The 21,647-nt window shown below is 47.0% G+C and overlaps 1 protein-coding gene across 1 annotated transcript; it reads left to right on the top strand.

Moving 5' to 3' along the window:
* Positions 1-13,923: 13,923 nt before the first annotated feature.
* On the top strand, positions 13,924-14,799 carry LOC147979635 (E3 ubiquitin-protein ligase SINA-like 4). Its single transcript, XM_087515288.1, has 2 exons — positions 13,924-13,989; positions 14,125-14,799. The coding sequence occupies exons 1-2, from the start codon at positions 13,924-13,926 to the stop codon at positions 14,797-14,799; spliced, it is 741 nt and encodes a 246-aa protein (XP_087371414.1).
* The last annotated feature ends 6,848 nt before the right edge of the window (positions 14,800-21,647 follow it).

Raw genomic sequence — 21,647 nt, 5'->3', positions numbered from 1 at the left:
ATACAGTACTCTTCCGATGGAAGTCGTTCCTTGACCACGTTGACCACGCCGCGCGGAGAGAACCACGGTGGTGGATGACGGCGAGGCCTAGGAAGGGGACGACGCGGCAGTTAAAGCCCGCGCAGAGAGGAGTACGAGGGTTCACTGGTTCGGCTGCGGTGTGAGGCTGCCGTCGCTGCAGGGCCTGGCCAGCGGTGGGAGTAGTAGGGGGCGGTGAGGCCTCCGCGGCAGCACAACCGACCACGGGAGGCAGGAGCATGCGGCACGACCGGCGCTGCTTTGGGCGGCTGGAGCAAGAAGACTAGAGGTTGAAGAAGCACTACGGCCGTTGGATGGACATCGTACGGTCAGTCGAGCTAGAATCGTGCATATTGACTAAGTTGACAAAGCCCTTCGTCCCCGTCAACTTAGTAGGCCCACTATACTAGGTCCCAGCTAGCAGGGGGAGTATTCATTTTTTTGTGCGTAATAAGGAGGCACTTCCTTGCGTGCGAAGATATAGCTGGTGGGTCCGAGCTGTCAGCGGCGGTAACGTTTTTTCGCGAAATACAGAGGCCGTTTCGGTGGGTCCCAGATGTTAGGTGGAGGAAATCATTATTTTGCGCGTAATAAGGAGGCATTTCCTTGCGTGCGGCCGTGGACCCAGCTGTCAGCCTCTCCACGTACAGTCCACTTCAGATGCATGTCGGTCGTTGACCACGCTGACCACGCCACGCCGAGAGCACCAGGGCGGTGGACGACTGCGAGGCCTAGGAAGGGAACGACACGGAGGCAGGGAAGACCCGGTCGTTGTTTTTGTTTCCCACGCGGAGGGGAGTACGACTATACGAGGGTTTACTGGTTCGTCTGTCGTCGCCGGAGAATAACAGCAGATGTGGGTGAGTAGAGGGATGGCTAGGCTAGCGATGGGAGTATGGTGGGGCAGTGAGGCCTGCGCGGTAGCACAGCCGGCCGCGGGGAGGAGGGAGCAGGCAGTCCCACCAGCGCTTGTTTGAGCGGCTGGAGCAGGAAGAGCAGAGATTGAAGAAGCACGACGGCCGTTGGATGGACATCCAACAGTCACTCCTTGTGCGTCAACCTTTTTTTAGGAAAGCCTCAAATCTGTGGAAAACAGCATACAACCCATCTGCCATTATTTCTAATAATTTTTAGTCCATTTGCTAATTCTTAAGGTTTTTTTGGAGCCCATATTCTTTTTGTTAGCATTACAGCCCAAATTGTGGCCACAGTTAAAAAATTATACGAAATTTTGCATGTTTCGGTGCGGTCTGAACTGTTTTTGATCCCGAAATTTCGACTCACATTCAAACTGATTTTAAAAATAAATGTATATCAATATAAAATCCAACAAATTCTCCACGCATAAAAATTAATGTAATTTAAAATCTTGAAATGAAAAAAAGATATTAGAAACTAATTGCCGGTTTGATGTGTTTTAGAAATGTACAGCCCATTTCTCATTACTGATGGGCTATTTTCTCGGCCAGCCGAATGAAAGCTCTCCTCGTCTTGAAAGATTTGCGGCCCAACAGGCCTGACAAAGCGACTTGCTTGGCAAATCACAAAAAAAAACTAGGGTGTGGCCGTGGACCCAGCTGTCAGCCTCTCCACGTACAGTACTCTTCTGATGGAAGTGGTTCCTTGACCATGTTGACCACGCCGCACGGAGAGCACCACGGCGGTGGATAATGGCGAGGCCTAGGAAGGGGATGACGTGGCAGTTGAAGCCCGCGCGGAGAGGAGTACGATGGTTCACTGGTTCGGCTGTGGTGTGAGGCTGCCGTCGCCGCAGGGCCTGGCCAGCGGTGGGAATAGTAGGGGGCGGTGAGGCCTCCGCGGCAGCACAGCCGGCCACGAGAGGCAGGAGCATGCGGCACGACCGGTGCTGCTTTGGGCGGCTGGAGCAAGAAGACCAGAGGTTGAAGAAGCACTATGGCCGTTGGATGGACATCGTTATTTTGCACGTAATAAGGAGGCACTTCCTTGCGTGCGAAGATATAGCTGGTGGGTCCGACCTGTCAGCGGGGGGAACGTTTTTTTAGTCCATTTGGTGGGCTGGGTGAAATAATGATGTAGCATCTATGCAGCCCGTTTAAATCCCATTTGCATTTTTCTCGAAATCCGCGGACTTGCTGGGCCGGGTGAAAATATCATGTTGGGCTAGACGGAGAAATGTTATAAAAACATAAACACATGATTGCACGTTAGTAAAATCTTTGCAAGCTTATGTACGCAATCACTAGGAGTTAACTTGCCAAGTTATATATAAACAATTATTATTATTATTTTGTAAGAACTTTCAACTTACGAAATAAAATATCATTTTAATTTGATGAGTTAATAGTACGTGGTGTATTATTATTTTTTAGGCTAGACGTGGGACAATTGAGTTGGTTCTAGGGGAAAGTACTGGGAGAAAACTCAGTTTACATTGAGAAAGAAAGTGGGAGAAAATTCAGAGACCTACTGGGTCTAGCTGAGGAGGGGAATATGTTGTGAGGAAGGAGATTCAAAGCACGGCAGCCGAGTGAACTAGTTTTTTTACGGACAAGTGAACTAGTTTACATACATAAGCAAATAGCCACTAAAAAAAGTAATCAGGTTAATGGGTTCTTAAAAGAAATATTTGGGAAAAAACAGATAATTACGACACATAGGCAAATGCATGAAACACTCAGATGATAAAGGTGCTTATAAACAGATAAAGTACAACATCTAAACCTTCCCGGCACGCTTGATCATGACGCTGCGGCTGTCTATGTACTCGTCGGTTACGGGAACCAGACACGCCCTCATGTCCAAGATCTGCATGTACATGTCATAGCATGTGTATGCGTCCTTGGCCGCGTAGGTTATGTAGGCTAGATTCAGAGGTACCTCCCACGTGTTCAGGTCGTCTTCTTTCATGTTGGCGTATCAGGGGTCGATGATGGTCTCAGCGAGGTCAACCACGGAGTCCTTCTCCTGCCTGTTGCTGATGATCTTGTATTGCTTCTGGATGTCAACAAGCTTATTGCACCAGATGGCCGAATCGTCGCGTTCTTCCTTCTCTCCACCATAGCAAAGGTGCAGCCGGCGCTGCCGATGAAACAAGCGAATGCTCCAGAACCTGGTGCAGCCATAGGACTGAGGCGAGGCAGAGCTTCACCGAGTCCGTATCATTGGTGTACATCACATTCAACTTGGTGCAGCCATAGGACTGAATGGCGAACTAAAAGGGGAACTCCTTGCTGAAGTCCATATCCGGCAGGATCACCCCTCGGATCGCCATTGGAGTCTCTTCGAGTGAACCAATGTGTAGGTGGCAGTAGCAGTTCGTTTTTCAGCTCCTGGGGAACTAGATTCAATAGTAAGCTGAGTGTGTACAGGAGACAATAGTTACTACCCCTCCCTCGTCCGCTGCACGCCCGGCAGAAGATGCACCCTCGGCCACACGTCGTTTCATGAGCGGGTCTGTATTGGTACTGTAATAACAGGAGTTAGTGGTCACTTTACTTAAATTTAATTAGCTCTAATAGAAATTTATACTTAAAACACTACTAGGAAAAGGGCTACTAATGGAGCACCAATTTTGCCTACTAATGGCGCATCACTGGTGCGCCATTAGTATCATGCCACTAGTATTTTTTACTAATGGCGCACCACTGGTGCGCCATTAGTATCTGGTATACTAATGGCGCACCACTGGTGCGCCATTAGTATAGGCCACGGTGTGCCATTAGTATAGGCCACTGGTGCGCCATTAGTATAGGCCACTGGTGCGCCATTAATATTTTTGAATTTTGAAGGCAGGAAAATAGTAGTGGCACACCGTCTAACCCTCACCGTGCGCCATTGCTATTTTTGAATTTTGAATTTGGATCTGGATCGTGATTTTTTTGCCCATTTTTGCTTGTTTTTTGGCACGATATTATTTCAAATTTTGTTCCTGTTTTTGGATCTTGTACGTTCTTTTGCCGTGTTCTTTTGCCGGAGAGGAGTTCGCCGGAGAGAAGGAGGAGGAGGTCACCGGAGAGGCGCTCGCCTACTTCGCCGGAGAGGAGGAGGAGGAGTTCGCCGGAGAGGAGGAGGTCGCCGGAGAGGAGTTCACCGGAGCATCGGAGAGGAGGAAGGAGAAACCATGAGGGGATGGGAGGAGAGGAGGGAGGAGGAGCACACCGGAGAGGAGGAAGGAGAAACTGTGAGGGGAGGGGAGGGGAGGAGAGGAGGGAGGAGGAGGTCGCCGGAGAGGAAGAGGGGGTCGCCGGAGAGGAGGAGGAGGAGGTCGCCGGAGAGGAGGAGGAGGAGGAGGTCACCGGAGAGGAGGAGGAGGAGGAGGTCGCCGGAGAGGAGGAGGGTAGTATGGTGGAGGAGAGAAGGGAAGATGGAGTGGAGGAGAGGAGGAGATGGAGTGGAGGAGAGGTGGAGTGGAGGATAAAAATGAAGGAGGAGAGGACCACGCCCAGCCATATATATGGCATAGTAATGGCGCACCACGGGCAGGTGCGCCATTACTAACTTTTTTTATTTTTTGATTTATTTTGAATTTTGAAGGCGGGAAGATACTAATGGCGCACCATGGGCAGGTGCGCCATTAGTAATTTTTATTTTTATTTTTTTGACTTATTTTGAATTTTGAAGGCGGGAAGATAGTAATGGCGCACCATGGGTAGGTGCGCCATTAGTAAGTTTGAATTTTTTTGAACTTTTTTGCCTCTCCAGATCTTAAAAGCCCCGAATCTTTTTTTCTGTTAGGTTTTTGAGGATTTTTAAAATGTTTAACAGGGTTCCCATTTAACTTTTCGAGTAGATGATTTTTCATATAAAAAACTTTTTCATCCGAGTTCGTACACAAAAGTTATGCCCATTTTACAAATTCTCGAGAGATTTCGCAAATAAAGTCAAAATTCATATTTGTAAATTTTCACAACAACTAGACCACATATCACATGGGAAACTTATTTTCTTTTATTTTTTTTGACATTTCCATCATTTTTGTTTATTTTTTTTAAAACTGAAAAGGCGGTCCACGGGGGGGGGGGGGGGGGGGGGGGGGTTGGAGGTGCATTCGGTGGAAGTGGTGGCCAAGTTACTAATGGCACACCGTGGGGGTGGTGCGCCATTACTAGTTCAACTAGTAATGGCGCACCACTCACATGGTGCGCCATTAGTAGTTTTGAAGAAAAAAATTAAAAAAACTTTTTTTACTAATGGCGCACCGTGGGAGTGGTGCGCCATTAGTAGTTTTCATGTAATTTTAAAAAAAAATTTACTACTGGCGCACCACATGTCTGGTGCGCCATTAGTGTCAATTCCATCTATAGCCCTTTTCCTAGTAGTGAAACAAGCAATGCATTCGCTCGTTCTATCAGTGCCACAGGGTCAACATGCACAACAATTAGAATTATTATTCTCAGGACGCACACGATCAGCACATTTGTCGCACTTTCACAAAGATAATACTACCAAGTTTGAACTGTTTGTTATGGTTGTTGTCCTCTGCATCATCATGCCGTGTTTCCCAGCTTGCAAGATTCAGAACCAACAAATAAGATCCAAATAATAAGTACAACAAAGATGCCTACACATCTCATTGATTCCCAGCTTGCAAGATTCAGAACCAACAAATAAGATCCAAATAATTAGTACAACAAAGATGCCTACACATCTCATTGATTCCCAGCTTGCAAGATTCAGAACCAACAAATAAGATTCAAATAATAAGTACAACAAAGATGCCTACACATCTCACTGATTCCCAGCTTGCAAGATTCAGAACCAACCCATTAGAGCCTTTTGATAATGTGAATATCGGGATTAAATCCATCTTCGCTAGCCATGTCATACAATCGAAGAACTTGGCGAATGCTCTTGACCGTCACAACATCTGTAGTTGAGTATTCCTGTTTGCATAGCACAAACCAGGAGAGCATGATTTCACTTTAATAGTGGCCTCCTTTACTCAACCTGCAGCTCCACTCGGATGAAGCCTGCCTGGACTTCCATGATTCAATTCTTGCGCCTTTTTTTGCAGTTCACCTGAAATGAAGCAAAGATTGCATCATTCAGGTAGCAAGAAGTACTTGCTCTCGTGAGGTGGCAGGTTCTTCTTTAGTAGTTGCACTAAAATTGAGGAACATTAAGGTTGGCTGTCCGGCTCATGTAAGGTGCAACTATAATTTTGTTATCCTTTTGTGCAGCTCCACTAAAATAAAGTGCCATTGTGGTGACAGTGACAGCTCATCTTGCAAAGGCTAATAAAATGTTGCACGAGATTACCAACAGAACTAGACGGAGATTTTGGAAACTCCAATCACCATTTTGTGCAGTTCCACCAAAACTGAGAGATGTTGCCCACGTGACATTTTAGTTGAACTGCACAAGACACTCATTCCAAAAAAAGTGTTTTGTGCAGTTCACCAAAAGGTCACAATAGCAACAAGGTGAAATGGATATCCCTATCTGCACAAAAAGATAGAAAGTAAACAATTGATGGTCAATAGAATATATGAAACATATACAAAATGAAAATAAGCATCTTAATTATGTTCATGGTAATCACGCAAGGACAATAGAAATTTTAAAACGTCAGCAATGCTTCATGTTACCAGAAGCATTACGATCAACAATGAGATTCCTCAAATATGGGATTACTTTAATGGTGGCATTGCTTGTTTAGCAGACACAGTAGATCAATAGCAGCTAAAGAGTTGGTTAAAGGGCATGGGACCATGGGGACACCAGGACACTCAGCAGCGTAAAGGAGCAACTTACTTATCATACTGGTGAAAACAGCAGGAGTGCCATTTGTAACACAGTTTAATTGCATCTTATCACTGGAGGCATTAGATTAACAATAACACTGGTTAGACATGTCCCTAAGGTAACAGTGTGATCGCTTCATTTTACATGCGCCCTTACATTAACAACATCAAAAGGTTGGTATAAGGACATGCGACAGTGGACGCATCAGCACAATGTACCTACAAGGAGGCATAAAGTGGTGATGCCGAGTTTGTTCATGCTATGTGAGGGCAGCAAACCTAATCCTGGAGACCTTGTACTATGTGAGGGCAACAAATCTAATCCTGGAGACCTTTTACTATGTGAGGGCAGCAAATCTAATGCTGGAGACCTTTTACTATGTGAGGGCAGCAAATCTAATCCTGAGACCTTTTACTATGTGAGGGCAGCAAATCTAATCGTGAGACCTTTTACTATGTGAGGGCAGCAAATCTAATCCTGGAGACCTTTTACTATGTGATGGCAGCAAATCTAATCCTGGACATACTCTGCTGACTTGTCCACCAGCCGCCACATCCTATCCTTTTTTCAACCAATAATAGATCTGTTCCTTATCCAGTTTGTACTACGTTTTCCCATTATTTCCCTTTTCATCCAAGAGACCGGTTGGTTATCCTGTCTCTGCTACTTTCACCATATTATTTCCTCTTTCAATCAAGTCCTAGATTCATGCTACAATTTCCCCCCCTTTCTTCGTTGTTTGAACAAAGCCCAAGATTCGAATGCATGAAGTAGCTTTACCTCTAATAATACTAAAAATTTAGCTGGCTTTGGAAGAGCTAATGGGAGTAGAAAAAGATGCACATGCAGACACGTGGGGAGCTGGGGCAGTAGAGCAAGGCCGCTTTCGAAGAACTTATACCTGAGGGTCGCCAGGATGTCGGCGCCAGCAGGTCGGATCTGTGGACAATACGGCAGGGAGTAAGAAGGGTCGAAGGACCTCCCGAGCCAGCGCTGTGTCGCAGAGAACGGCATGGGCAAAGGATCGGGCCCCTCCGACAGCTGTGGGTTTCCTCCCTCGGCGGCGATGACCGCGTGAATGATGCACCTTTTATTCCTCTACACACATACCGCTGTCTTGTTTTTATATCTGGAGAGGATGAGAGAATGAAGAGAGCAACCCTTGTAAAGCAAGCGCTCAGGCCCCTGCGTCCATATATAGTGGAGTGATTATCTTTTTTCTCTCCACAACAAGCGTTTCAATTTGTGTACGTGGCATTAAAGAAAAGAAACTCTCTATTTAAGGTGACTACTGTACGACTCCTACTTACTACTACTAGTAGTACTACAGTGATTGTTCACTTGTTCTCTCCGCCCCTCCATTCATTGAACAACCCCACGGGTGAATAAACATACAGTACTTACTGTATTTATATAGAACGAACAAGATCGAACTATTTTCGCGTAGTTAAAACTTGAGGGCGGGGCTTTTCTCGGGCAGTACGCGCGACAGTTTTCGGGTAGGCGGTTTGACTGAGAGGCGAGGAGGGTGAGCGAGTGGGGCTGTTTGATTTGACAGCGCGTTACTGCTGGAAAGACTTGTGATATTACCACTCACTATAGTCATGAATTACTGGCGCTCCGACCGGGGTGATGCCCCCCCTTCCGTTCCGCGCTCTAATCTGGTGCATGACACGTCGACCCGGATGCTGGCTCTCCCACATGTCGGAGTAGTAAGAAGGAGCAAAGAATGATGCGGTATATACTAGTACTATACTACTCCCTCCGTTCCTAAATATAAGTCTTTGGAGAGATTTCACTATGGACCACATACGGAGAAAAATGAGTGAATCTACACATAAAATGCATCTATATACATCCATATGTGGTCCACAATGAAAGATCTACGAATACTTATATTTAGGAACAGAGGGAGTACTACTCAGGTCAGAGGAGTGCGAACCATGCAGCCAAGTGAACCAGCAGTGCGAACCACGGTAGCCCAGTGAACCAGCAGTAGAAAACAATGTGGTGATATGGCCATAAAAAACAATGTGCTACGGTCCACACTGTAGCAAGTACAGTAACACTCCTCTTTGTTTGGATCCCTGAGTTAGAGCTAGTTTGGGTTGAAATAACATCAAATTATCGAAACAAGAGGGGTTAGTTTGAGCTAATTTGCTCTAACCCAGCGAAAAAAACTAGCCCGGTGGAGAGGTTCTAATTGGGTTAGTTATCCTCGGGCCCACTAGAAGAGAACTAAAAAAAATCTCCCCTGCCCGCACCAGATCGCTCCCCCCCACCTATCACACGACTCCTCTCTGTTCCCCATAGGGTCGCTCGCCCTCTCTCTCCTCCGGCCGCCCTCTCCTTCCGGCCTCCGCCGCCCTACTCCGGCCGCCCTCTCCCTCTGGTCTTCGAAGGTCGCCCCGCTCCCCCTTCACCATTCGTTTTTCTCCCTCTTTCATGCGCGGCGGCGGCGCATCTACTAGGGAGGTCACGAGAGGGGTGAGTTTGTTCATTCCTTCTCTGTCTCACGGCCATATCAGTGATCTTGCTTGCTCTAGCGCTAATTCTGATTTGGAAAAGTATCCCGATCAAACATGGTATAGATTTGTGGTACACGCATGGAATTATTTGATGCTGCTTGAGGAGGTAATAAATCTTTCTAGAGGCCCAAAGATTCTGGTCACCTTTCTAGGTATTTCAATTTCAGGCTTGCATTATTTCTAGAGGCCCAAAGATTTAGTTCACCTTTCTAGGTATTTCAATTTCAGGCTTGCATTATTTCTAGAGGCCCAAAGATTCAGTTCACCTTTCTAGGTATTTCAGTTTCAGGCTTGCATTATTTCTAGAGGCCCAAAGATTCAGTTCACCTTTCTAGGTATTTTAGTTACAGGCTTGCATTATTTCTAGAGGCCCAAAGATTAAGTTCCCAGTCGGCAGCAAGTGGCCCTGCTACCCATGTCGGTGTCGACCTCAACTCGCAAGGGCCGGCGTCGGAGGGATTCCCGGGGCTTGGGCTCTACAGAGCCTTCCTCTAGAGCGACAATAGAGAGCTCCTCCCTCGGTGCGTAAGGGGCTCCAGGCTCCCTCCCTATCGTGAATGACTTCCGTGATGAGTTAGCTCATTCTTTGTTTCATGAAGTGTTTTTCATTTTGTGAAGCTTGATTGACGACTTGTATGTTTAAGTGGGATATCTCATTTTATGGACAAAGTAAAAATTATCATGTTTTGCATGCTTGATTTGTATAGATGGTTCGTTTATGTCATTGTGAGCCGGAGGAGGCCACAGAAGAGCCGGCCACACCAAGAGGGTGCTTGGATCCAAGGGACTTATTTTAGTCTGACTAAAAATAGTCTCTTTAAGAGGCTAAAAGTTCCAAGCACCCCTGACTAAAGAGGGGCTAAAACTAGTCTTGAGACTAAAAAAATTTAGTCAGGGGTAACCCTACTAAAATGTGGATTAGTCATCTCTCTCCTCATTTAACTCCTCTCCTTTAACACAGGCGAGTTCTGGATTGGAGGGTTTGGAGGATAATAAATGCTCATTAACTTGATTTTAGTCTCTTTAGTATTTGGATCCAAGCATGGGTGAGGCTAGCAAGTTTTAGTCTCACTACTTTTAGTCATGGAACTAAAACGTATCCAAGCACCCTCCAAATCTGGCAGGAAATAGGGTCCAAAGTAGTCAAATGATTGAGATAGAGCATTTATTGTCAATCTAACCCTGCCATCCATACACCTAGGTTTAGAGTTAGTTCAGGGTTAGAATCTAACTCTAACCTCTAACTGAGTTAGAGTTCTCCTCGTCTCGGTTCATCGCCATCATACTTTCCCCATTCCTGTGTTTTCAGTATCCTGCGAATCAAAGAGGCCCTTTTTTGCCGGAAAAATAAAAGAGGCCCTTAGACTAGTTTCGGTCCGGTCATTTTTTATAAACGTGTTATGTCCAAAATTTAATGAACGTGCTCCGGTTTCCATGAAAATAATCCGGTTTCATGTAGTAATTTATTCATTTATTTATTCTTCCGCGGGGGGTTTGCATGAAATTCGTGAGGTCTGAAATGTAAAGTACCCCGGCATATGCTCCGAGTCGTGCATGCACTATGACCCAGATGCTCTATGTCCCACATGTCGGCGAATGGGAGCACGTGGAAATAACCTAGGAGTACATATAGGAGGATAAATGCGTGAAATAATATGTAATGTGAAGCGTAGCCGCGGTTCGAAAAGGAGACCTAAAGTGATGACAGCTATATGTCGCACGCACCCAACTAGTGGTACTAGACATGCGACTAATTTTTCCCTCAAAAAAGAAAAAAAAGAGGCACGAGTGCTAAGTACTCCAATTCTATAAACACGAGTCCCATCTGACAACAGCGTCCGTGCTACAGCTAGCTCTCCTCCCTCGTTTCTCTCTTCTAATTCTAAACTCGGTCGATGCCCGGTGGGCAGGGTGGGTTTGCTCAACTGCGGCCCCACCTCACAGTGAAAACGTTACGACTGGAGTAAAAATGCCATATGCTCCCTCCATTCATAAATATAAGCCTTTTTAGATACTATTTCGGATGGAATACAGCATACAGATGTATGTAGACATAGTTTAGAGTGTAGATTCACTCATTTTGCTCTGTATGTAGTAGTCACTTGCTGGAATCTTTAGAAAGACTTATATTTGGGAACGAAGGGAGTACTATACTAATAAAACATTAAGGCCACGAGGCGATGCGGTGTTGGTTACAGGAGGCAAGAAGAAGAGATGCATCCATCGACGACGTCCACCTCCTCAACTCAGGGCGCCGGCCCACCGAACGGCGCCTAAGTAGCAGCGGCTTTCGTGGCCAGGTCGACGTGCTTCTGAACAATGGCATCCAAAGATTCCAGCCGCTGGAAGAAGGCCAACGTCTCTCTATCCTCGCTTGCCTTGTAGTGGCCTATGTAGACGATTTCCTCATAGACGTGGATGTGTAGGTCGACGGTTTCTTGCATGGCGAGGCGCTGTGCGGCGAGCGCGTCCTCGAGGTGCACATTCTTTGTCGCGACCTCCGGCACCTGTAGGGCCACCAGGGCTTGAAAGAGTTCTTCACCATGGAGGCCGGTGAGGGTGGCAGGCAATGAGGAGCCTAGGCGCGCAGGCTGGAGCAGTACGGCAAGGTCGTCCGCGCGCTTCTTGACGGCAGTGAACTTGCAGATGGAGTTGACCATGCGAGAGGCGAAGCCGGCGTCGGCGAGGGATACGATGCCTGCGGTCGCCAGCACCGTCTGGAAACGCTGCGCGGTGCGGGGCCGCAGGCCGGCGCCTTGGATGATTTGGCACAGCCGACTGCCGCTCGCGTCCATCGCCTCCATAGGTGCTTGTGGCTTCTGGTCACTTGGTCTTGGATTGGAGTGAGCAGTGTTGCGCAGAGACTTGGGAGTCGATGTATTGGAGTGGTGGGGCGCCTTTATTATATGAGAGTCCAAACTCTGTTGCATCACATCATGCTGGCTCTATTCTACTTCTCCAATTAATTCCCTCTGCATGTAATTGAGGATGCATCATTGACCGTTCAATGTCTCGGGAACCACTACCCTCTCCCTCCTTGGCATTGAAGCACCTATGGACCCATCGACGACGAGGTGCCTATGGTGACTTCGTAAATTTCAAGATGATAGTGTCGTGCGTGTGTGCCTTCATAGGGGTGAGTGTATGCGCGTGTATATGAGCGCTTGCGTCTGTACTGTGTAAAAAAACATAAATGCATGTTAAAAAGAGACTAGTCAGTATACTCAATATTCTGCACCTCAGAGAGGAAAACGATAGAACTAGTACGTACTCCCTCTATCCATAATATAAGAACGTTTTTGACACTAGTGTAGTGTAAAAAATGCTCTTATATTATGGGACGGAGGGAGTATTTATTTACGGTGCAGATTCACTCATTTTGCTCCATATGTACTCCATCTCGTTGTAGTCTAGTCACTTGTTGAAATCTCTAGAAGGGCAAATGCTCCTTTCTGGTTTACAGGACTATACTAGCAAGTAGTTGTATGTACTAGTACAATAGTGGGCTCACATAGCAATTTTGTCTCATGCAAGATCCTGGCTATATGCATGCCCCAATGTTCGCAACTGCAACGTTCGGTTTGCGCTTGGCTCTTCGCCTCTTCGAGAAGACGAACAATGATGTTACTACTACTGCTTCTACAGTGTCGAATCCACTGCTGCATGTCCGTCCACCGCGAGCGGGACGGATAGCTTGTTGTAGAAGTACTACTAAGTAAAAGCCTGTCCTCGTTTGCGAGCAACCGCGCGTATGGGTGAGGGAGAAGGCATGTAGTAAAATCAAGCTTCTCCTCGTTGTACGAGTTGACGCGACACATCATAGCACTGGCCCCACATGCTTGCCTCTAAACTTGGCTGAAAGACCCGCAGTGTACAATATATTTGCTGCAACCTCTAACATTTACCCACCACAAATTAAAATATATGTGGCCGTATGCATTGTTCTAATGCACAGGCCCGGGAGTCCCCCCTTTTCGAACAAAAAACAAATTAAAATATATATTCTTGTCTTGTCAGGTAGGGCCAGAAGACTATTTTAATTTTTTTTAAAAACTTCAAGACGGCCACATAGCATGGAGCTGACCCCAACGCTATCCTAGACTACTCTACACATGAAACTGCCACACGAGCGTCCGGGCTGCGCTTGGCTCTTCGCCTCTTAGAGAAGTCGAACAATGATGGAGTACTACTGCACTGGAGGAGTACTACAGTATGCTTCTGGCCATTTGACACCGATGGAACTGCTGCATGCCCACCGCGTGCGGGAGGGAGAGCGTGTAGCGAAAGCTTCTCCTAGTCTTGCCAGCCACCACGCTCATGGGCGAGGGAGGGATGCTCCTGCCTTTGCGTGTATGACAGGTGGTCCCGACAGGTGTGTGGCCAACCCGTCATACAGCCAAAGGCAGGTGCAGCTAAGTCGGCGAGGGAGAGGAAAATCAAACTTCTCGTTGATGTACGAGTTGACGCGACACATCAAAGCACTGCACTCGATATATTTCAATAATTTGCATTTACCGATGCATTAATTACAACGCATGCATGCATGTAGTGACTCTCCTTTTGATACTTGCATGTGTTGATTTAATGCACCTTGAAGTAGTATAAAATATGTGACGGTAAAGGTTTGTAATACCCTGGCCCAAGCCGAGAGATGGTTGTGCACGAGGAGGGCGAGATCATGCAGACCGAACAGGACCCGACGATGGAGCTCTCTAAGGTCTCGATGGACCTCACCGTGCTCCACTACCCTTGACGCCTCTAGTGTATGAGCTTCGAATACACCTCGTCCGTTCGGCTGATTGAGCAAGGTGCAGATTTCTTGATTGATGTGCTGTTCGATTGATTTCTGAAGTGCAAGGGAGGGCACCTAGCCTGCGCGGACTGCCGCGTCGAGCGCCCCGGGAACCAGCGGCAGTGCCAGAAGTGCGAGCACGGCGGTGGCTTCGATGTGCGGAACACAGCGGTGGACTCCGTCCTCTCGTCGGTGAGGGTGGAGTGCCCACACAAAGGCGGTGGGATCTACGTCACTTACCACAAGCTCGCCGATCACCAGAGCGTGTGTCCGCTCGCGCCCTGCAAATGCCCCGTGCCCGTCTGCGGCTACGAAGGCCCGCCGTCGGCGCTCTACCACCACATCAGCACCGCGCATCCCATGCCCATGCACAGGATCCAGTACGGCAAGGTGCTCCAGCTGCAAGTGCCACTGTCGGAGCCACGGGTCTTGCTGTTCGCGGAGGAGGACCGTTGCACGGTTTTCTTGGTCGGTGGCGTGCTCGACATTGGCGCGCCTATCGTCATGTCGGTCATCTACATCAAAGCGGGGGCGTCCCCACTGCTGCACTACGTGGCCAAGCTGTGGGTGAACGGCCCGCCGGGGGAGCCCAAAGGCACAACGGACGCCGTCAAGGTGGAAATGGAGGTGACAAGCAGCAAGGATCCCGGCGACGTCGACATGCAGGAGCTGACCTTCTTGACAGTTCCGCCCAAGCTGCTGGCCGGGGCTAAGCTTGTGTCCCTCCACATTTAGATTGACAAGCTCACGTCCTAAATGTTTCTACAGTGCCTTCTGTTTATCTTAGTAATATGCTAATATAGGGATTACCTTGGTCTACTTTAGCTTAAGAAATGGTGGGTTTTGGTGGCGTCAAAAAATTATGTTTATCAATGCATTAATTGCAATGCATGCATGCATAAAGTACATGCATTGGTCAATTTTCTCTTAATACTTGCATGCAATGATTTAATGCACCTTGGAATCTGAACATGTGTTGGGGAACAACCAAATTGAGCCTTATAAAATGGAAAAACTAAAATTTTGAGATAAGCCCTATAAAACCGGAAAGGAGAGAGTAGAAAAAGAAGTACTCCATCCGGGAATAGTGCCGCACTTTGCAACTTGAACCATCAATAAATTTTGAGCTTGCGTCTCGTCACATGCCAAATTACTCCATGCTATATTGAATTGCAAACCTGTTCACACCGATCACAACCTAAACGGTTTCCCACTTAGGAGCGTATTAGTACTCGGTTATAAATACTAGTATGCCAAGATGACTGCGTATTCCACCTCAACTCCTCATCCACAAAAACAAACAAGCCATTCAGCATCCTTCCCTTGCGTCTGCCATGGCCAGCGTGAGTTCTCGGTCGAGAGATTGCCACCAGGGAGAGGCGAGCATGGAAGCGGAAGCACGAGAGATGTCCCGCCTCACTGCGAGAGCAGCCGACATGTCCCGCCGTGCGGAAGTAGCAGCACAGAGGTCCCGCCACGCCGCTGAAGCAGCACGGAGGTCCTGCCACGCCGTTGATGCAGCAGACTGGTCCGGCCGCGCCGCGGAAGCAGCAGAGATGTCCCGCCGCTCCACGAATGCGGCAGAGATGTCCTGATGCGCCGCGGCGGCCTGGGAAAATTTCTCGCGTCCAGGCGACGACTGTTACAGGCGCTTGCATGCGATCGTCCATGGCCAGATGGATCAGATCTCCCGTTTTGCAAGGTTGCAGGACGACATGAAAGCCTCGTTTGAACAGGCTATCGGCGCACTAAGGGAGGGCAATGAGAGGCTCCGGGCCGAGCGCGACCTGCTGAGGGAGAAGATCGTCCGAAGTGCAGACCAGCAGGAGGAGACCAGTGCCTTGTTGAAGAGGACCGGCGTTATCGTCAACAAACTTATGGACGAGAATGACATGCTCCGCAACGAGCGCCAAAGGCTGGTGGAGGAATCTGTGGATGTTCTCAAGCAGCGTCTTAAGGACACGAAAGAGCTCATCGCCGCTCGCCGCGGAGACTAGTTCTCGCGGCCTGCAGCAACGCATCAAGAAAGTAGAGATCAGCGAGCCAGATCCTTGTCTTCCTTCTTCTTTTTCCCTTGTGTATTTCGGGCATAGCCGCATGTGGCTTTTTTAATTATCTTTCTGATTATGTAAGACAATTAATCGTCATTATCTTTCTGTGGAATATCAATGTTGCGAGGCTGGGATGAAGAAAACTCTTGCTGTGGCGACCCTGGCGTTGCTATTCTTCTAGTTGCTGCTGGGCTTCCTTCAGTTTCCTGGTTTCTTTTGATGTAATAATCGGTTTAGGATGTGGATTGTGTTTTTGGTTGTAATGTTGGGTTCTAGCGCGGATGTTTGGCCTTTGTTGGCCTCTTGGGATGTTGCAATTTCAATCTCGTAGCTTTTAGTCCTTCGTGTTAGGCTGGAGTTGTGCCGAACTTCTTGTGAATTGTGGTGGTTTTCAGTAATGAAAATTGGAAGGGACAAGCCCTTCTTTGATCAAAAAAATTAATCGTCCTTATATATTCATCAGTCTTGCTATAAGTCACAGTAGATGCTATATAGGTCCGTCGGATCTTACATCAAGATCCGTTCTTTCAGATTTTCTTTTTTCTCTCTTAAATCTCAGTCGAGTGAGACATATCCACGCCATTAAACAGAGGCTCGGGCGCCATTAATGGAGACCTTGGGAGAGAGGTGGACGGCAGATGGAGGTCAAAGGGCTCTCCTCCCGATAAGCACGCGCAGGGGTCTGATCGCACACCTCTCGTACTACTCAAATAGCTACCCTGCACGGCGCCTCCTAGCTAATAAAAAATGGGGACGCGTGGCGGCACGTAAATGGTACTAGTCAGTAGAACGCCCACGGTTTCAACAATACTTGTGTTTACGATTGTAACGTGACAACACTTGTTCCAAAATGACTTTGTTGATTGTTAATGTGTGCGCCTTCGCAAATCGGACTGCAAATTTACCACAGCATGTGAGTTCCATGTCATGGCACCAAGCCAAGTTTCATTATTTTCATGTGTGGTTTGGATTTACACGAATTAAAAAACTAAGTTTCTCAATGTTTCCAACCCAGCCACGACGCCCAGAATTTTGAATTTCATTCCCATTTCTTGCATGTAACCTAGAAATTTACCCGAGGACACACATGTGATTTTTCAACCAACTTTGGTGCACTGCAACATGTGCTTGTATTTCAAATTTGAATTATGCACACAAAGGTGACACGTTCCCTCCCAGAACCATGAGCCTTCTTGAGAGAAGCTCCGATTTGCAAGAAGCTTATACCAAAATTTGTTCCTATTCGGCCAATTTTTTTTTACCACGGCATGGTACTACCATCACATGACACCATGCCAAGTTTCATGATTTTAAAACCAAGTTTCTCTATGATCTCGACCGAGCCACGATGCCCAGATGTTTGAATTTGATTCTCATTTTTTGCATGGGACCTAGAAATTCACCCGAGGACACAAATGTGATTTTCAACCAACTTTGGTGCATGGGAGCATGTGCTTGTAGTTCAAATTTGAATTATGCACATTAAATGACCAAAAACACAATTAATGTGTAAATAAGGCCAAACGAAGCCGGGATAATTCCAAAATTTAACAGGGCACTCATGTAGTTCTATGTTGCCTTTGTAAATAAACTCAAGGGGGACAACGTATATCGTTTCGCACTCAAAGGTGGCACGTTCCCTCCCAGAACCACGAGCCTTCTTGAGAGAAGCTTGCGTTTGCAAGAAGCTTATACCAAAATATGTTCCTATTTGGCCAATTTTTTACCACAACATGGCAGTACCATGACATGGCATCCACGCCAAGTTTCATGATTTTCAGACGTGTTTTGGATTTACAAGAATTTTAAAACCAAGTTTCTCAATGTTCTCGGCCGAGCCACGATGCCCAGATGTTTGAATTTGATTCTCATTTCTTGCATGGGACCTAGAAATTCACCCGAGGACACAAATGTGATTTTTCAACCAACTTTGGTGCACGAGAGCATGTGCTTGTAGTTCAAATTTGACTTATGCACATTAAATGACCAGAAACTCAATTAATGTATAAAAACGACAAACAAACCCGGAATAATTCCAAAATTTAACAGGGCACTAAGGTAGTTCTATGTTGCCTTTGTTAAAATCAAAGGGGGGCAGCATATATCGTTTCACACTCAAAGGTGGCACGTTCCCTCTTAGAACCACGAGCTTCCAAATCTGCACAATTTTTTTACCACAACATGTTAGTGCCATGACATGACACCATGCCAAGTTTCATGATTTCCAGGCGAGTTTTGGATTTACATGAATTTAAAATCAGAGTTTCTCGATGTTCTCGGCCGAGTCATGACGCCCAGATGTTTAAATTTCATTCTCATTTCTTCCATGGGACCTAGAAATTCAACCAAGGACACACATGTGATTTTTCAACCCACTTTGGTGCACTGGAGCATGTGCATGCAATTCATATTTAGATTATGCACATTAAAAGTCCACAAACTCAATTAATGTATAAAAAGGCCAAATGAACCCGAAATAATTCCAAAATTTAATAGGGCACTCATATAGTTCTATGTTGCCTCTGTAAATAAAATCAGGGGGGAGGCAGCGTATACCGTTTCGCACACAAAGGTGACACGTTCCCTCTCGGAACCACGAGGCTTGTTGAGAGAATCTCCGGTTTTGCAAGAGGCTTATACGAAAACTTGTCCCAATTCAGCCAAAAATTATACATATGAAAACATGGTTTAGATTATCCCAAACATCTCGCTACCTAGACCAATAATGTACTATGATTTGAATTCAATATAAAATGGATACAAATATTTGAATTGGAGAGCGTATGGTACATGTAGTTCATAGTCGAATATGATTACTGCTATATGTATGTTTTTTGTTATCAAGATAATATTTAAATTATTGTATAACTTGACAACAATCATATTCAAATAAGGAAAATTGATTCAAATTTAGTCCATATGGTAGACGACAATATATATGTTCACATGGTGGAGTAAAATGTTCATATATGATGGAAGATCAAAATGTACGACTACATCAATTATAAACCGCAAGGTCACCTAACGATATATTCGAATTCAACATAACGTGGATTCAAAAATTGAAATTGCATCTATAATCATATAAAAACGGACATTACTCTTTCTTTGGTGGGAATTGATTTGTTTTTTGTTCTTGTTGAGGGAAGTGCGAATCGATTTGGTACTGTGCAGGGTAATCTTGTTCTCCCGATTTTTTTTACATTTTTCTTGTAGTTTTTTCAATGGCATCTATAGCAATATAGCAAAAGGGGACATGACTCTCTTGTGTCTTGTATGAATTGTTTTTTTACACGTTAAGTTTGTTCTGCTGAACAAGGAATCCGCACCTTGTTATCCCGAAATTTTCAAGCTCGAGTATCTTTTGTCTCACCTGCTTTGAAACTCCCGCTTCTTCAACCCGCGCCGCGCCTTGTAATCCCGAAATTTGGACGCGCGCGAGAACTCCTTCCTCATCCGAAATCGCTCCCGCAACCCAGACACGCGAAATCCCCCTTCTACCCCTCAACCGGAAATGAAGCTCCACGTCGCGGTGTCAAAACCGGTGGGGATACGCTGGTAACTTACCCTACATTTTGGACAAGCGCGTCCCTAAGCTTGGCTCCCCCTCCCCCTTCGCCCCCCCATTCGTACACCGAGGCCGCCAAAACCCGCGAAACCCCACGCTCCTCCGTCGGCCTCCCGACCGGCGCCCAGCCGGAGACTCTTCCCCGACTACGTCGTCCACCGCAACAGCTCGCCGTCCCTCATCCATCGCACCGGACGAGGATCGGTTGTCGATCTCGTCGTCTCGCCGGATCAGCCACCCCGTCCTCCACTTCCAAGGAGCTGCCCCGACGTTCGTCTCGTCTATCGCGCCACCTCAATCCCCACAGCGCCGTCTTGACCTGCCCCACCAGAACCGCAGCACCCTCACCAATTCCTCCGATGAAGCCGAGGCCAACTCGGCGCAACCAAGGAGGTTCTGCACTCACCGCTGCATTTTATCTTTTATTCGATCTCATGGGGCTGCCGGTGCTCGATACCGAGCAGACTGGCGTGTCTCCATCGACGGCACCGTCGCCGACCACATCATCCACGGCGTCTCTCCCCCATGTCATTGCTTCCACGGCGGCGACTTCCACAATGACACTAGTTGTAGCTGCTCCTGCTCTCGCTTGCGCTGCGGCTCTGTTTTTGCTGTCGGTCGCGCTGCTGCACTGCTCCTGCTTTCGTTCATGCCGCTGCTCTGCTCTTGCTCTCGCTTGCGCTGCTGTTGCTGCTACACAACCTCCGGCAGCTACAAGAGTTGCTGCTTTAGCACTCGCTCGTGGTGCTACTACACGACTTGCTCTCTGCTAGTGCGTTCCTCGAGCGTCTGCTGATTTAGATCACTGCTTCCCTGCTACTAGTGCTCGAACGCCCTAAACATCTATTGCAATGCTCTGTTACTAGTTCAATCAGTTTCAACAGTAAAATTCAGTTTTGACTCTGAAGTTCATTTTCTTCAGTTAAGTTCAGAGTGAACAGTACTTACAGCATCTGTCGGAACGGCCGTGGCGTGGCTGATGCGTTTTACATCTAGCACTTTTTGGTGATGTATTTTACATCATCTATTGCAAATGATCTTATGGTCCCACTTCAGATTAACGTTGTCTGTCTTGTCATGCTTCAGCCTCGTCGCCGTACACCTTAGCGGAGCTGCTCCAACGAAGGAACCGTCCATCACAGTGGAGCAGTACCCTCGCCGCCGTTTCCAGAGGCCTCGGATCTTCTTCCCCGCCTCCGACAGTCACACCAGCATCATCACCATCCTCCATCTCCAACCCAATGATGCTGAAGTCCACAAGGCTATGCCAAAGAGGTTGTACACTTGTCGCATTACTTTGTTTCTCCATTCCTCTGTTCTTCCAATTCATGTGAGCCAAACACACAGGTTGACTGAAATCCTATGTTTCCAAATGCTCTGTTTTGCACGTGCATTCCTATCCTATTCTTGTGTTTTTCCTGTCCCTAAGTTTATAGAATCCTCCAATTCTAAGGAGCCCTTACAGATTTACCTCATTTTCAGATAGGCGTCAAAGAAACTCTGTGTGTTATGTCCTGCTCCTGCCGTGCCGTCATCCACCCCACCTAAGGTGCACCATCGACAGAAGCGTTCACTGCAGCAGGGATCCCCCCTGCAGACTTCCTTTCGCCGCATCAGATCATCTTCCCTGTTGCCAGCAGCCACGCCAACCGCATTACCATCACCGACTGAGCAGATGAACCTGAGGACTACCCAGTTCCGGAAAAGAGATTGCAGTCTTTCGTGTTTGCTTACGTTATACATCGGTTATTGTTACCTGCTACTTTATCATTCAATCTTGAGTTTTGAATTGCCCATGGGTCTCATATCGAGCCAGCAACGAATAGTATCTGTCTACTATCTGGTTCATCTGGGGTCTTCTATGTGGTTCATGTTGGGTGGGCAACAAACAATAGATGATCCATTGTCTATCTTTTTAAACTGAAGCTATAATCTACCTAGTATCATTAGTTTTGGATCCATCC

Source organism: Triticum urartu, chromosome 3A (genome assembly GCF_056163025.1).
Source record: "Triticum urartu cultivar PI428250 chromosome 3A, HENAU_Tu73, whole genome shotgun sequence".
Lineage (NCBI taxonomy): Eukaryota > Viridiplantae > Streptophyta > Magnoliopsida > Poales > Poaceae > Triticum > Triticum urartu.
Note: the sequence above shows the minus strand (reverse complement) of the source record. Positions and strands in the feature narration are given on the sequence as shown.

What these genes read in the sequence shown, in the direction of transcription:
- LOC147979635 (XM_087515288.1), top strand. Translation starts at nt 13,924, where the DNA reads ATGGTTGTGCACGAGGAGGGCGAGATCATGCAGACCGAACAGGACCCG. An exon ending in CGACGATGGAGCTCTCTAAG is followed by an intron (nt 13,990 to 14,124) that starts GTCTCGATGGAC and finishes TGATTTCTGAAG; the next exon opens with TGCAAGGGAGGGCACCTAGC.